Below are 15,217 nucleotides of genomic sequence, written 5' to 3' on the forward strand. Positions count from 1 at the left end.
TTAGATATAAAACTCATTTTTCTTGGAGTTCACTTTGTGGCACAGTGGTTAACAAACCCAACTAGAATCCATGAGGATGTGGATTCGATCCCTGGCCTTGCTCAGTGGGTTAAGGATCCAGCATTGCGGTGAGCTGTGGTGTAGGTCACAGACATGGCTTGGATCCTATGCTGTGGCTCTGGCATAGGCTGGTGGCTACAGCTCCAATTCGACCCCTAGCCTGCCGACTTCCATGTGCGGCGGGTGTGGCCCTAAAAAGCTAAATAAATAATTAAAAAACTCAGGAGTTCCCGCCATGGCACAGCAGAAACAAATCCAACTAGAAACCATGAGGTTGCAGGTTCGATCCCTGGCCTCACTCAGTGGGTTAAGGGTCTAGTGTTGCTGTGGCTGTGGCGGAGGCTGGCAGCTGTAGCTCCGATTGGACCCCTAGCCTGGGAACCTCCATATGCCATGGGTGTGGTCCTAAAAAACAAAGACAAAAACACCTCATTTTTCCTGAGTATATTTTCTCTTTATTTGAGTAATATATTTTCATAGAGTGTGTTGAAAATTAGGAAAATCAAGTGTTCTTGTTCTGTCAGGTGTAGTATTTAGAGTGTTATTTTGATAAAAACCAGTAGCTCTGATATGGCCTGAAAATACTTGCTCCTTTGGAGTATAATAACAGGGGAAAAACTGTGGCATAGGTAAAAATTCACCGTAATTACTTGAATTGGTTTTATACATAATCATCTTAGGTTTTGATAGTGAGGTAGCTGTATGGAGTGACCTTGGGTCCAACATACACGAAAACACAGGATTGCCAGGGTTCACACAAGAAGGCCGTTGTTCAGGTTTCATTTCTGTATCTGAATTTGAAGCTGAAGTACTTTTCTTATCCTAAAAGATAAACACATGTAATAATTCTCAATTATAAAATTCTGAAAAAAATAATTATTTTAACTGAGCCCCAACCCTATCTTCCACCACTAAGAGGAAATGGCATAAGGAGTTCCTGCTGTGGTGCAGTGGGTTAAGAATCCAACTGCAGCGGCTTGATCCCCTGGCATGGTGGGTTAAAGGACTTGGCGTTGCTGCAGCAGCAGCGACATAGGTTCCAGCTGTGGCTGGGATTCAGTTCCTGCCCTGGGAATTTCCATATGACCTGGGTGTAGCCATAAATTTTTTTTAAAAAGTGGCTTGAAAGGGATCAAAGATTTAAATGTAAGATCTGACACTATAAAATTCTTAGAAGAACAGAGAGTTGTGATACAGCGGAAAGGAATCCTACTAATATCCTATAGGATGGGGATTTGATCCCTGGCCTCAGGCAGGGATTTGGCATTGCCATGAGCTGTGGAAGGCTGCAGACATGTCTTGGATCCCCTCTTGCTGTGACTATGGCATAGGCGGGCAGCTGCGGCTCTGATTAAACCCCTAGCCTAGGAACTTCCATATGCTGAGGGTATAGCCCTAAAAAGCAGAAAAAAAAAAAAAAATCCTCGAAGTACATTTAGAGGAAAAGTTCCCAGGAGTTGGTCTTGGTAATGATTTTTTTATTTTTTTGGATGTGACAAGAAAAGTATAAGCCACAAGAACAGAAAGAAGTGAATACATCAAACAAAAAGCTGTTGCACAGCATAAGGACAGTGGAACGAAGAGGCAGCTTGGAATGGGAGAAAATATTTGGAAACTGTTTGTTAGATAAGGTGTTAATATCCAAAATATGTGAAGAACTCAGTCAATTCAATAGTAAAAAAAACCAAACAATAGGAGTTCCTGTTATGGCTCAGTGCGTTAAGAATCTGACGCTATCTCTTTGAGAATGTGGGTTTGATACTTGGCCTTGCTCAGTGGGTTAAGGGTCCAGTGTTGCTGTGGCTGAGCACAGGTTGCAGATGCAGCTCCAATTTCACCCCAGCCTAGCCTGGGAACTTCCATATGCTGCAGGTGTGGCCCTAAAAAGAAGAAGAAGAAAAAAAAAAAAAAACACCCTAAACCAAACAATATAAATAAATAATGGGTAGACGATCTGAATAGACATTTCTCCAAAGACATACAGATGGCCAACAGGTACATGAAAAGATGCTCAACATTCCTAATCATCAGGGAAATGCAAATCTAAAACCACAATGAGGTATCTCTTCATACCTGAAGAGAGGCTATTACCAAAAAGTTGATAGAATAAGAGTGAGTGAGGATGTGGAAAAAAGGGAGCCCTTCATGCACTGTTGGTGTAGGGATCCAAATTAGCACAGCCACTGTGGAAAACAGCATACAGGTTCCTCAAAAAATTAAACATAGAACTACCATATGATACAACAATTCTACTTCTGGGTATATATCCAAAGGAAATCAAATCGCTATGTCAAAGAGATATCTGTACTCCGATGTTCACGGCAGCATTATTTACAATAGCTAAGACACAGAAGTAGCTTAAGTGTTCATTAGCAGATGAATAGATGAATAAATTTTATTATATATACACATTGGAGTAGTACTCAGCCATAAAAAGGAGGGAATCCTGCCATTTGCAACAACGTGGATGAAACTTGAGGGCATTATGCTAAGAGAAGTCAGAGAGAAATAATGTGTGATCTTACATATATGTGGAATTAAAAAGAAAGTCAAACTCATAGATACAGCAGAATGGTAGTTCCCAGGGGCTGGGGAGTTGGGGGGAATGGAGAGATGTTGATCAAAGGATACAAGCTTCCAGTGATAAGAAGAGTAAGTTCTGGGAATCTAATGTACAGTATTATGACTATAGTTAACTATACCATATTATATATTTGAAAGTTGCTGAAAGAATAGATGTTCTCACCATACCCACACACACAAATTTGTAATTATGTGAGGTTATAGTTGTATTAACTAATTTTATTGTGCTAATCATTTCATTATACATATGTATATCAAAGCATCATGTTGTACACCTTACACAATGTTATATGTCAATTATATCTCAATAAAGCTGGAAAACAAAACAGAAGGAAACAAATTTATCCCCATCTACTCTGCTCCTTTGAGAAATCCTTTTCTCTTGAGGACAATAAAGAGTACCCAGTGAATTATATGTACAAGATAACTTTTAAAAGTCCTATTCTAGGGAGTTCCTGTTGTGGTGCAGCAGAAACAAATCTGACTAGTATCCATGAGGATGTGGGCTTGATACCTGGCCTCATTCAGTGGGTCAGGGATCCAGCATTGCCGTGAGCTGTGGTGTAGGTCTCAGATGCGACTAGGATTCTGCATTGCTGTGGTGTGGTATAGGCTGGCAGCTATAGCTCTGATTCGACCTCTAGCCTGGGAACTTCCATATGCTGTGGGTTCGGTACTAAAAGCCAAAAAAAAAAAAAAAAAATCCTGTTCTAGAGCTTTGAGAATTGATAAAAAAATTTGTAAATTAGAGAGTAAATCTGTAATAGGTCATAGAGGAGGATGTGTACAGCTGAATTTTAGAGAAGGCAATGAAATAAACATTCAGGTATCTTAACCTTGTGGGGGATATCCATTAAGCAAATTATTACAAACTAAATTACAGTTGTGGTAAGTGCTATGAAGAAAAAAATTCAAGATATTTATGGAGCATGGGGGTTCTAACCTAGTGTGGTGGCCTAGGAAGTAGGAAGGCCATTCTGGTGAAGTGTCATTGAATCTAAGACTGGAAGACAAGGAAGGAAAATGTAGAGGAGGGAACAAAGAAAAAGTGTGGCCAAAGTCAAGTAAGTTAGAGTAGAAAGGGGCTTGAGATGAGATTAGAGGGGCAGGAGTCCGATCCTGCCTGTTTTTTTCACCATGTTAAAAGTTTGAATCTTTTTACCATAAAGCAATGCAATGTTATTGAAGAGTTTCTTTTCTTAAATAAGTTTCTTCCTCTACCTTCCATTGGTGAAGACAAGTATTAACCTAGCCCTGACTTAATGATCTCAGAATACTTTTACAACTGGATTTAGGGGGGGTCCCTAAAGTTCTGTTACTGTATATATATTTTTGTTGTTGTTGTCTGTTTGCCTTTTCTAGGGCCACACCTGTGGCATATGGAGGTTCCCAGACTAGGGGTCTAATTGGAGCTGTAGCCACTGGCCTACACCACAGCCACAGCAATGCCAGATCCAAGCCCCATCTGCGACCTACACCAAAGCTCACAGCAATGCCGGATTCTTAACCCACTGAGCAAGGCCAGGGATCGAACCCGCGACCTCATGGTTCCTAGTCAGATTCGTTAACCACTGAGCCACGACCGGGAACTCCAAGTTCTGTTACTATAAATAGACTTTTTGTTTAGCAAACTTCACCCACCTTGAGATTGTATTATATTGCTCAATTTTTTTTTTCTGAAAGACTTGGAAGTTCTTATAAGCTAATTTTGTTGGTATTTCTAGTTGGGAAAATCATAAATATAAATGTAAATAAGAACCTTTATCCATATATTGTCTTATATCTGCTTGTGTTTTAAATGCACTTGTGTCTGGTTATAATCTTAAAAAATAAAAAGGTGCTATGTGTTGATTGTGAGCTAAAATGTTTTCCCAGCAATTCCTGTTGTGGCCCAGCGGTAACAAATTTGACTGGTATCCATGAGGATGTGAGTTCGATACCTGGCCTTGCTTAGTGGGTTAAGTATCTGGCATTGCTGTGAGCAATGGTGTAGGTCACAGACTCTGCTCCAATCCTGTGTTGCTGTGGCTGTGGTGAAGGCCAGCAGCTATGGTTCAGATTCGACGGCTAGCCTGGGAACCTCCATATGCTGCACATGTGGCCTTAAAAAGCAAAAAGAAAATTTTAAAAAATAAAAAAATAAAGTGTTTTCCCTATCAATTCTTAAAGGCTAGCTTTATTTATTTACATTATTGAGGTACAGTTGAATTATAGCATTATGAATTTCAGATGTACAACACAGTGGTTCACAATTTCTCAAGGTTATACTCCATTTAGTTATTATAAAGTATTGGCTTTGTTTCCTATGCTGTACTATGTATCCTTGTAGCTTATTTATTTTATACATAATAGTTTATACATCTTAATTTCCTATGTCTATCTTGACCCTTCCCTCTTCCCTTTTTCCCCACTGATAACTAGTAGTTCTTTATATATGTAAATCTTCCTTTTTTGTTATATTCACTGTTTTTTTTTAAATTCCACATATTAAGTGATACCATACAGTATTTGTCTTTGTCTAACTTACTTCACTAAACATAATACCCTCCAGATCCATCCATGTTGTTGCAAATGGCAACATTTCATTCCTCTTTATAGCTGAGAAATATTCAATTTTGTGTGTGTATGTGTATATAAAATCTGGAACATGTCAACTTCTTTTTGGCCTCTCTGTGCACAGCCCAGGACTGTGTCATTTGGTATCTGCAAAGCAATTGATTTAAGAAGCCAGTACCTGGTGGGTGTGGATTTACAGGCACATCAGATTGACATTTACTGTGTCAGAAATCAGGTAACTGAAGCAGAAAAAAAAAAAAATTGATAGGAATAAAATTTTATAGTATTTCTTTAAAGATGTTAAGACAGAAGTATTTTCCTCCAGAAGTTCCCGTCATGGCGCAGCGGAAATGAATCCGACTAGGAACCATGAGGTTGTGGGTTCCATCCCTGGCCTCGCTCAGTGGGTTAAGGATCCAGTGTTACCGTGAGCTGTGGAGTAGGTCACAGATGTGGCTCAGATCTGGCATTTCTGTGGCTGTGGCTGTGGCCAGAAGCTATAGCTCTGATTAGACCCCTAGCCTGGGAACCTCCATGAAAAAAAAAAAAAAAGTTAAGAAGTATTGTCCTCCAAAGTAATGTAGCATGATTTTTAGAAGACTGTTAACATGCATGGGATTGGGAAAGGTAGGACTAAAGTTGTTCCAGATGATACCAATAAACTCCATGCTTAGCAAAAAAAAAAACAACAAAAAAGATATATATATATATATGTGTGTGTGTGTGTGTATATATATATATATATCTGTTAATGGACACTTAGGTTGCTTCCATGTATTGGCTATTGTAAATAGTGCTGCTGTGAACCTGGGGGTGCATATATATCTTTTTGAATTAATATTTTTGTTTTCTTCAGCTATATACAAATTCAAGAGCGGATTTGTTGGATCATATGGTAGTTCTGTTTTAGTTTTTTGAGGAAACTCAATACTGTTTTACACAGTGGTTGCACCAATTTATATTCCCAACGACAGTGTCAGAGGGTTCCTTTTTCTTTACACCATCATCAAAATTTTCTTTGTGGATTTTTTTTTCTTTTTAGGGCCACTCCTGCAACACATGGAAGTTCCCAGGCTAGGGGTTGAATCAGAGCTATAGCTGCCAGCCTACGCCACAGCCACTGCCAGATCTGAGCTATGTCTGTGACCTACACCGCAATGCCAGATCCTTAACCCACTGAAAGAGGTCAAATGGAACCCACATCCTCAATGGATACTAGTAAGGTTTGTTATTGCCAAGCCACAATGGGAACTCCTTTTTTTTTTTTTTTGTGGACTTTTTGATGATACCATTCTAACAGGTGTGAGGTGATATCTCATTGTGGTTTTGATTTGCATTTCTCTGAGGATTAGCATCTTTTTATGTGCCTATTGGCCATCAGTATATGTCTTCTTTGGGAAAATGTCTATTCAGGTCTTCTGCCTTTTTTTTTTTTTTTTTTTTTTTAGGTCTTTTGAGGGCCTCACCCATGGCATAAGGAAGTTCCCAGGCTAGAGGTCCAATCGGAGCCATAGCCGCCAGCCTACGCCAGAGCCACAGCAATGCCAGATCCGAGCCACATCTGCAACCTACACTACAGGTCACGGTGACGCCAGATCCCCAACCCACTGAGCGAGGCCAGGGATCGAACCTGCAACCTCATGGTTCCTAGTCGGATTCATTTCTGCTGCACCACGATGGGAACTCCTCTTCTGCCTATTTTTAATTGAGTTGTTCTAGCATTTTATTTAAAAGTACTATCAAAGCATATTCAGTCACATCTTCAGTCAGCTATTAATGTTCTACTTGAACAATTACATTAATAAACATTTTGAAAGTACTCTCTGAATAAGGACTTCAAAAGAATGAATCAAGTATAGTGAAAAGAGCTTGGAGACCCAGTTTCTAGTCCTAGATTGGGTAAATCAGATTCTCCGTGCCCTAGTTTTCTGTTTGTAAAACAGGGGAGTCTGGATTATTTGTCCCCTCAAGATCTACTTACTCCATTTCTTACATAGATTTTATAAAGTTTCTAAACTTATGCAGTATACTTAAAAGTAGATAGTATCATAGTATATGTTCTATGTAGATAGTATCATAGTATATGTTCTATATGATCATATTTTGCCTTATTTTAGTGACAGTTATAAACTTTTCATAGGGTTTCTTTAAATGACTTTGATAAATCTTTTGGAACACTTGACAGCTTTCTGAAAATCCAATCCAAGAATACTTATTTTGCTGCATGCTTTCCATAAGGAGTAAAAGCTTTTTCCCCCCATTTATAAACACAGGTGTTAGAAATGAAATTGCTGATCTTTTTAAAATTTTTTTATTTTTATATTTTTTGCTTTTTAGGGCCACACCCGAGGCATATGTAGGTTTCCAAGCTAGGGGTCTAATTGGAGCTACTCCTGCTGGCCTACACCACAGCCACAGCAACACAGGATCTGAGCTGCATCTGCAAGCTACACCACAGCTCATGGCAACGCCAATTCCTTGACCTACTAAGCGAGGCCAGGGATCATATCCGCAACCTCATGGATACTAGTCAGATTTGTTTCTGCTACGCCACAACGGGAACTCCAGCTGGTCTTTTTTTATCCCCCTGCTGCTCTCCAGGTAGCTGTCCATTTCTTTAAAAGCTGACATAATTCACAGAGGTTTGAGTGTCTAGTTATTGTTCTATTGTCTTGGTATCTTGGACTGAGAGCCTTTAATCTTTTGCTTCTGAAAACTGACTGGGGAGTTCCCATCATGGCTTATCAGTAACAAACCTAACTAGTACCCATCAGGTTTCGGGTTGGATTCCTGGCCTCACTCAGCAGGTTAAGGCTCCAGCATTGTGGTGAGTTGTGTGGTGTAGGTTGCAGATGTGGCTCGGATCTGGCATTGCTATGGCTGTTGCATAGGCGAGCAGCTGCAGCTCTGATTCGACTCTAGCCTGGGAACTTCCAGATGCTGCTGCTGGGGCCCTAAAAAGCAAAAAGAGAGAGAGAAAGGACGGAAGGAAGGAAGAAAGAAAGAAAGAAAAAAAAAAAAAAAAGAAAGGCAGCTGATCTCTCATTGGTCAGTTCTTGGATATAAGACTATTATTTTATGAATATCTATCTTATTAGAAACTCCAGCTATCACTGACCCAGCCACCTTTAAGGCTTCTTCATTTCCTTAAAATTAATTTTTTTTTTTTCCTTTTTAGAGCCACATCTGCAGCATATGGAGGTCCCCAGGCTAGGGGTCTAATCGGAGCTGTAGCCGCCGGCCTATGCCACAGCCACAGCCATGCTGGATCCAAGTTGCATCAGAGACCTACACCACAGCTCACGGCAATGCTGGATCCTTAACCCACTGAGCAAGGCCAGGGATCCAACCGGTGACCTCATGGTTCCTAGTCGGATTTGTTAACTACTGAACCACCACGGGAACTCCTCCATGACATTACTAATCAAGAAAAATCTTACCTCTTACTGATAACACACACACACACACATATTATCTGAAACTAGTAGTCCTTTCTCTGATAACACTGAGAGTTTACAGGTTCCTAGTCGGAACCACTAGGGTGGTTCCCCAGTGCATTGTTTCTCATACTTTTATGTGCAAATGTAATACTTAAAATCTGATTAAAATACAGATTTCTGACCCAGATCTTGGGCGGGGCCAAAATTCTGCATTTCTAAGAAAATCCTAAGTGATGCTGCTGATCCCCGGATTACATTGTGGGTGGTAGGTTAAACACTTGTGAAAGATGTAACTAAACTGTAGTCAGGAGTTAAAAAGGTCTTTGGATGAATGGATAAAGAATATGTGATATATGTATATATATATATAATGCAATACTACTACTCAGCCATAAAAAAGAATGAAATTTTACTATTTGCAACATGGATGGATCTGGAGGGTATTATGCTAATTGAAATAAATCAAAGACAATTACTGTATGATATCACCTATATGTGGAATCTATAAAATACAACAAACTAGTGAATATAAAAAAGAAACAGATTCACAGATATAGATAACAAACTAGAGGTTACCAGTTGGTAGAGCGGAGGGGGAAGGGACAAGATAGGGGTAGGGGATTAAGAGGTACAAACTATTATATATAATGTAAGCTATAAGGATATGTTGCACAATACAGAGAATGTAGCCAATATTTTATAATAACTATAAATGGAGTATAACCTAATTGTGAATCACTATTTTATATACCTGTAACTTATATATTATACATCAACTATACTTCAATTAAAAAAAAAATGCCTTGGAGAGGCAGGCTAAGGAGTGTGGGGATATGTAGAGACTATCTGAGAAACTTATATTTGTGTACCTCCAGCTGCAAGAGTTATCTAAACCACATAAACTGGTTGTTATCATTTCTGGGTTCTGATATTGCCAGTGGTAATAGCTGTGTGACTCTGATGAAAATTATTTTTGCAAGGATTCAAAAAAATTCCTTGTCTGTAAAAATAAAGGAGATGAATTGAATAGTTTTGTTTCCTCCTCTGAGGATATCACAGCTCTCCAAATGTAGGAAGAGAAAAGTGATTTTTTTTTTTTTTTTTTAGGGCCATACCTGTGGCATATGGAGGTTCCCAGACTAAGGGTCCAAACGGAGCTGTAGCCTCCGGCCTACAAGAGAGCCACAGCAATGTGGGATCCGAGCCAAGTCCTCCTCGTATACCACAGCTCATGGCAACGCCAGATCCTTAGCCCACTGAGCGAGGCCAAGGATTGAACCCATGTCCTCATGGATGCTAGTTGGGTTTGTTAACCCACTGAGCCACAACAGGAACTCCCAGAAAGTGATTTTCAGTTATTTGAAAAACATGAAAGAAAGTATATTCTTACTTGTGATAAGGTCCTTAAAAATGCATCCTGTGGTGTCCATGGAGGCAAAAAACTTTTGTTAGTTTTAAAAAACCTCCAAATTTGGCAATTTCTGGAATACCTAAATTCTAAATTCTTCTATATTATAAATTATATATAATCTCATAGAGGATGGGAGGGTACCTAAACCTTTTTTTTTTTTTTTGGCTGCACCCACAGCATGCATAAGTTTCTGTGCCAGGGATTGAACCTATGCCAAAGGAGGAACCCAACCCAAAGCAGTGACAATACCAGATCCTTAACCCACTGAATCACATGGGAATTCCCTGCCTTTTTAAGGTTGAATTAAATAGAAGTTTGTTTATATGCATTAAAATTCTTTTTCTGGAGTTCCCTGGTGTCCTAGCAGTTAAAGATCCAGCATTGTTAGTGCTGTAGCTCGGGTTATTTCTGTGGCCTGGGTTTGATTACCTAGTTCAGGAACTTCCACATACCATGGGTATGACCCAAAAAAAGAAAAAAGAAAAAAATTCTTTGAAGACTCTGTAGTAGATTCTTGTGATTTATAAAGCTGAGGCCCTTTAGGAATTCTAAATCCTTAAAACTAGCAAGCATATAATCTCAGTTTCTCCAATTCTAAATTGGAGGCAAGAGTACTGACCAAGTTGTAGTGTCTGTCTGAAGTGAGGATCAAATTTGTATCAGATTAGTTGGGTTCCTTGTTAGAATAATCCAGCTCACTCTGAATTCCTGGGTTATTCTACTTAATGTCTCAGCAAAGTTAAGTTCCTCATTATTAGAAACCTATTTGCTGTGAAATCTTGAGTTTATATCTGCAAATGTGAAGTATTTACTCCACTTTCTTTTCTTTTGTTCAGATTTGAATGAGTATTAATAGTGTGTTGAAGTTGCACAAGGCAAGAACTGTATGACCTAAATTCCAGTCCTTTATCATTACTGCACCTTGTTTTTATATTGTTTGTAAAATTGGTAAAAAAAAAAAAAAATCTGCCATAGTTCCTGCGGTTGTGGAGATAAAATGAGAGAATATCGGATGTAAATGCTAAGTGCTATATAAATGGAGCCAGTTTTTTTATCATTTTCTTTTTTGCAAGTATACCTCAATGCATATGCATGATTTTTCAGAGTTCAGTTCTGAAATTTACAGTTAATAATACTTTGCAGTATGCTACAGTTTACTAATACTCATAACCTTGTGGGAAGCTGCCAAAGCTGGAAGTAGAATTCATCAGATTTTGCTATTTATTTTTAAAAAAAATTTATTTATTGAAATATATAGTTGATCTCCAATGTTAATTTCTGATGTATACCACTATATATATATATATACACACACACATATATATACATATATTCTTTTTCATATTCTTTTCCATTATGGTTTATCACAGGATATTGAACATAGTTCCCTGAGCTATACAGTAGGACCTTGTTGTTTATCCACCTGTATATAATAATTGGTGTCTGCTAATCCCAAACTCCCAATGCTTTCCTCCCTTAACATCCCTTCCCCCTTGGCAACCACAACACTGTGAGTTGTTTTGTTTGATAGATATGTTGATTTATGTCACATTTTAGATCCCACATGTAAGTGATATCATATAGTATTTGTCTTTCTCTTTCTGACTTCACTTGGTATGATAATCTATAGGTCCATCCTTTTGTTGCAAATGGCATGGTTTCATTATTTATTCTTTTTTGACACTGTTTAATAATTTGTTTTAAATATCAAGAGCACAGACATTATAGAATAAGAAGTCACCTGAATCCTGTGGCATTGCAACAGGTCAGCTTTTTTTGAAATGCCTCCTAGGTTTCCTCAGCACAAGGAAGGCTGCTTAGGTGAAAGGTGCTACCCTGTGACTTGTTGGAAAAAAAGGAAAAAGCAACAATAATTTACTTTATGGACACCCAGTCAAGTGGCCCAGGGCAACCCCAGTCACAGACGTTGTGACTTTCAAATCACCTTTTACAACTGGCTCTAATATTCTGATCAACTTTGACTCAAAATTTAAGACATAAAACAGAATCTTGACAAAATAGAGCACAAATTGGCTGAAAATTTTTGTTGGCATAATTTGTACCACACAATCTGTAAAAGTTAGTGCCTACTAAATCTTTTAGATCTCCAGGATAACTCACAAATGTTTACAGACTTAGAAACAAACTACTCATTCCCTTTACATTTAGGTCCTCACTTCAGCTTTCTTACTTGGGTTTCACTCTCTTCAAATCTCTTATTCTTAAAATGTATTCAAAACAGATACAGTTAAAAGCAAAACAGTCTAATGCACAGAATAATAAAAAGATTATTTTAAATTCTTGGAGTTCCCGTCGTGGCGCAGTGGTTAACGAATCTGACTAGGAACCATGAGGTTGAGGGTTCGATCCCTGCCCTTGTTCAGTGGGTTAACGATCCGGCGTTGCCGTGAGCTGTGGTGTAGGTTGCAGACGCGGCTCGGATCCCGCATTGCTGGCGTAGGCTGGCAGCTACAGCTCCGATTCGACCCCTAGCCTGGGAACCTTCATATGCTGTGGGAACGGCCCAAGAAATGGCAAAAAGACAAAATAAATAAAAACTAAAAAATTAAATTCTCTGCTAGCCTACATATTAGGTCGGCAACTATTACTTAAGGATAAGAAGGTTACTTAAAATTATAAATGAATCTTTTAAAATTAAGTCTTAAAATTAGACCATGAAAGTGCCTTGAAAAGAATGAAAATATACTTTGATCTTTCAGTCTTTTGTATATAGATAAAAGCAAGCCACTGAAATACAAATGCCCATTACAGAAACTGTAATTATAAAATCCGGTGTTGTCACAGGTGATGTCAACTATAGTGACTCGAAAAGCAAAAAACCCCCTAAGAGTATAATTTTGAGGCACCCTTTTGTTTCTCCTCAAGCCCACCATCCTCCTTGTTAATGTTTTTCTTAATCTTTTTTTGGCCACAAATAGGGGACAGAGAATTTACTGCCTTAACTTACTGTTTCCAGCAACATTGAGTATAAGTTTTGAACAAGGCACAATGTAAATAAATGTAAGTTTTAAAACACTGTATTTTTCTTGTTCAAAACCATCTCCAGTTCGCGAACGGGTACAAATCGCATACCATCTCCAATCTTTGTACTTTCAGAGGCAATTCTGGCTTAATGCAATGTATCTGTGTGGCCCAGTGGTTGCCTAGAAAGGTGGCTTTTCTGGGGGTAGAGGTGGGTGGGAGTGCAGGGTGCCCCAAATTTATAGTAACGACAACAGTCAAAAACATCCAGCCCTCGGCCCCAACCCACCCAGTCGCACTCGGTCATTCTTGGTATCTTCTTTATTTTCTCGGCAAACGCAGTCTTTTCCTGCAGCAGATGGCGAGAAAGCCAGCGAGCGCAGAGGGCACGCGGCCCTTCCACTACGCCCAATTAAAGCAGCAAAGAGAAGGCGAGCCGTCGGCTGGACCAATACGTGAAAACGAATCCTCTTAATCCCGGGACCTGTCCTCCTGGGTGGAATCCTTTCGTGTGGTTGTAGAAGCCCGTCTCCATAGTGACCGGCCACTGCTCCTCTCCAGTGCCGGGGCCCGGATGTTGTGAGGATCACTACCTCGGGGCCCAGCTTCCTGCAGCCTCGCCGCGGCCGGCTGCGCTTCCCTTCGGGAGTCGTAGTTCTTTCCTCCGCCACCTACCGTTATGAGGTTCGGGAGGGACTACGAGTCCCGGCATGCGCCACGGCGCCCCGCCAGCCACCGCCTCCTGGCTGCGGACGCTTGGGAGCAGGTTGTTGTTTTTATGAGAGGCGTCACTGCTCTGGGAGCTGTGACTGCCGCCACCACGACAACCAGCGCCGTCCCGCGGGGGGTGGCGCTGCTCCTTCAGGTACGGCCCTGGGCGGGTTTGGACACCGGGAGGGGAGTCGGGCCGACTGTCGGGGTCTTGGCCAGCACCCGTGGTTCATCCGCCTGGCGGAGGCAGTCGTGGGGTCTCGCTGAGGCAAGTTCTTGACCCTAGGTGTTTAGCGTTTGCGGCTGCCGGGGTGGCCTCTTTCGCACGCGAGTCTGCAGCCTCCGCGGCAGAGCTGATCCCCGAGGCGTCTGTTGCGGTGGTCCTGCAGCCTTGAATCTCTCCGTGCAGACGCGAGCAGTGCGCGGGGGTGTGGGGGAGCTGACGGCCGGGGGATGCACCCGCCTTCCGTCCCTGGGCTGGCTTAAGGCGCTTCTTGGTCCTGATTGATGAGAGTCCATATGGTGAGATGTTATGTGCGTCACCCTGCCGGCTTTTCAACCGGCCCATCTTTTTTGGTGACGTTTGAGTCCCGTGATACCAGGATACAGAAAGATTAAATAATGTATTTGAGATTTCTGTTTGTGCGCCAGGCTAATAATGGTCAAATACCTCTGCCTATCCTATTTCCCCCCCACGGATCACTTTTAGTGTGGACCTTCCTAATCGTTAAGTCCTCCGTAACAGTAGTCCGCACAGTGCTTTGTACGAATTACATTTTTATCTTTGTTTAAGGAACCCAACTTTTTGCCATTGGGAGCGCCAGTTTTAACGAACTCGGCCAATTAGGTACTTTGTTGAATGAGTGAAATTTGCACTACTTAATTGTAGCTTTATTTAAAAAAAAAAAAAAAAGACAGTGGAGCTTTCTTGCAGCTAGAATAGGTAGTTATTTTAGTACTGCGAATTTTAGATTTGTCTCCTCCAGTAAGGTCACATCTACTGGATAGTACTGGAAACGTCATATTAGCGCATCATATCTTTGGCTTAAGGTTTGAATCTTATTAAGCCTCACATTTCTCAGGGGGATATTTATCACACTTTGGAAGCTGGTGTGAATGGTTTATTATTCCCTGAGCTACAGTCGTAAGGGGGAAGGTAAAGGAAATCCAGGGTATTATTTTAGTAAATAATTTTTAATCTTTTACCAAAGCTAAGGAAGCTATTAGGAATTGTTCTGAAATAATATTTAAGGGGGTAGGAACTACTAGTTTTTAAGTGAAAATAGGTTAGAAAGTATAATTCTCATTTTGTTAACTAAACTACAGAACTAGAAGTGATTCTATGCCTATTGGAAATTAGAATCAAAAAGATAATCGAGTTGTAAAAGTGATTGGATAGTGAAACTACAGATTTTTTTTTCTTTGTATTTTCTGGTATTTTCACAATTTCTATAGAAAAAAAAAACTTAATTTA

The 15,217-nt window shown here is 40.1% G+C and overlaps 2 protein-coding genes across 13 annotated transcripts in view; one reads left to right on the plus strand and one right to left on the minus strand.

Annotated features, from left to right (window-relative positions):
* C1H15orf65 (chromosome 1 C15orf65 homolog) lies at window positions 440–13,602 on the minus strand. 2 transcript variants are annotated; one of them, XR_001302177.2, is made up of 3 exons: window positions 13,322–13,602; window positions 11,792–11,892; window positions 500–882 (listed from the first exon to the last, which is right to left on the minus strand). XR_001302177.2 is itself a non-coding variant. In XM_013985445.2 (2 exons), the coding sequence occupies exons 1-2, from the start codon at window positions 13,337–13,339 to the stop codon at window positions 535–537; spliced, it is 366 nt and encodes a 121-aa protein (XP_013840899.1). In that variant the 5' UTR covers window positions 13,340–13,396; the 3' UTR covers window positions 440–534. The 2 variants fall into 2 exon arrangements, 1 of the variants encoding a protein (XP_013840899.1); XM_013985445.2 differs by lacking the exon at window positions 11,792–11,892 and having other exon boundaries at window positions 440–882; window positions 13,322–13,396.
* The window catches only part of CCPG1 (cell cycle progression 1), a 45,747-nt gene continuing 42,415 nt past the window's right edge, over window positions 11,886–15,217 (plus strand). For 8 of the 11 annotated variants that reach the window (XM_021100015.1, XM_021099673.1, XM_021099736.1 and 5 more), the window contains exon 1: window positions 11,886–13,897. The gene's annotated coding sequence lies outside the window, so the exon portion shown is untranslated. 11 annotated transcript variants of the gene reach the window in all.

The sequence above is a fragment of the Sus scrofa genome, chromosome 1 (genome assembly GCF_000003025.6).
Source record: "Sus scrofa isolate TJ Tabasco breed Duroc chromosome 1, Sscrofa11.1, whole genome shotgun sequence".
Lineage (NCBI taxonomy): Eukaryota > Metazoa > Chordata > Mammalia > Artiodactyla > Suidae > Sus > Sus scrofa.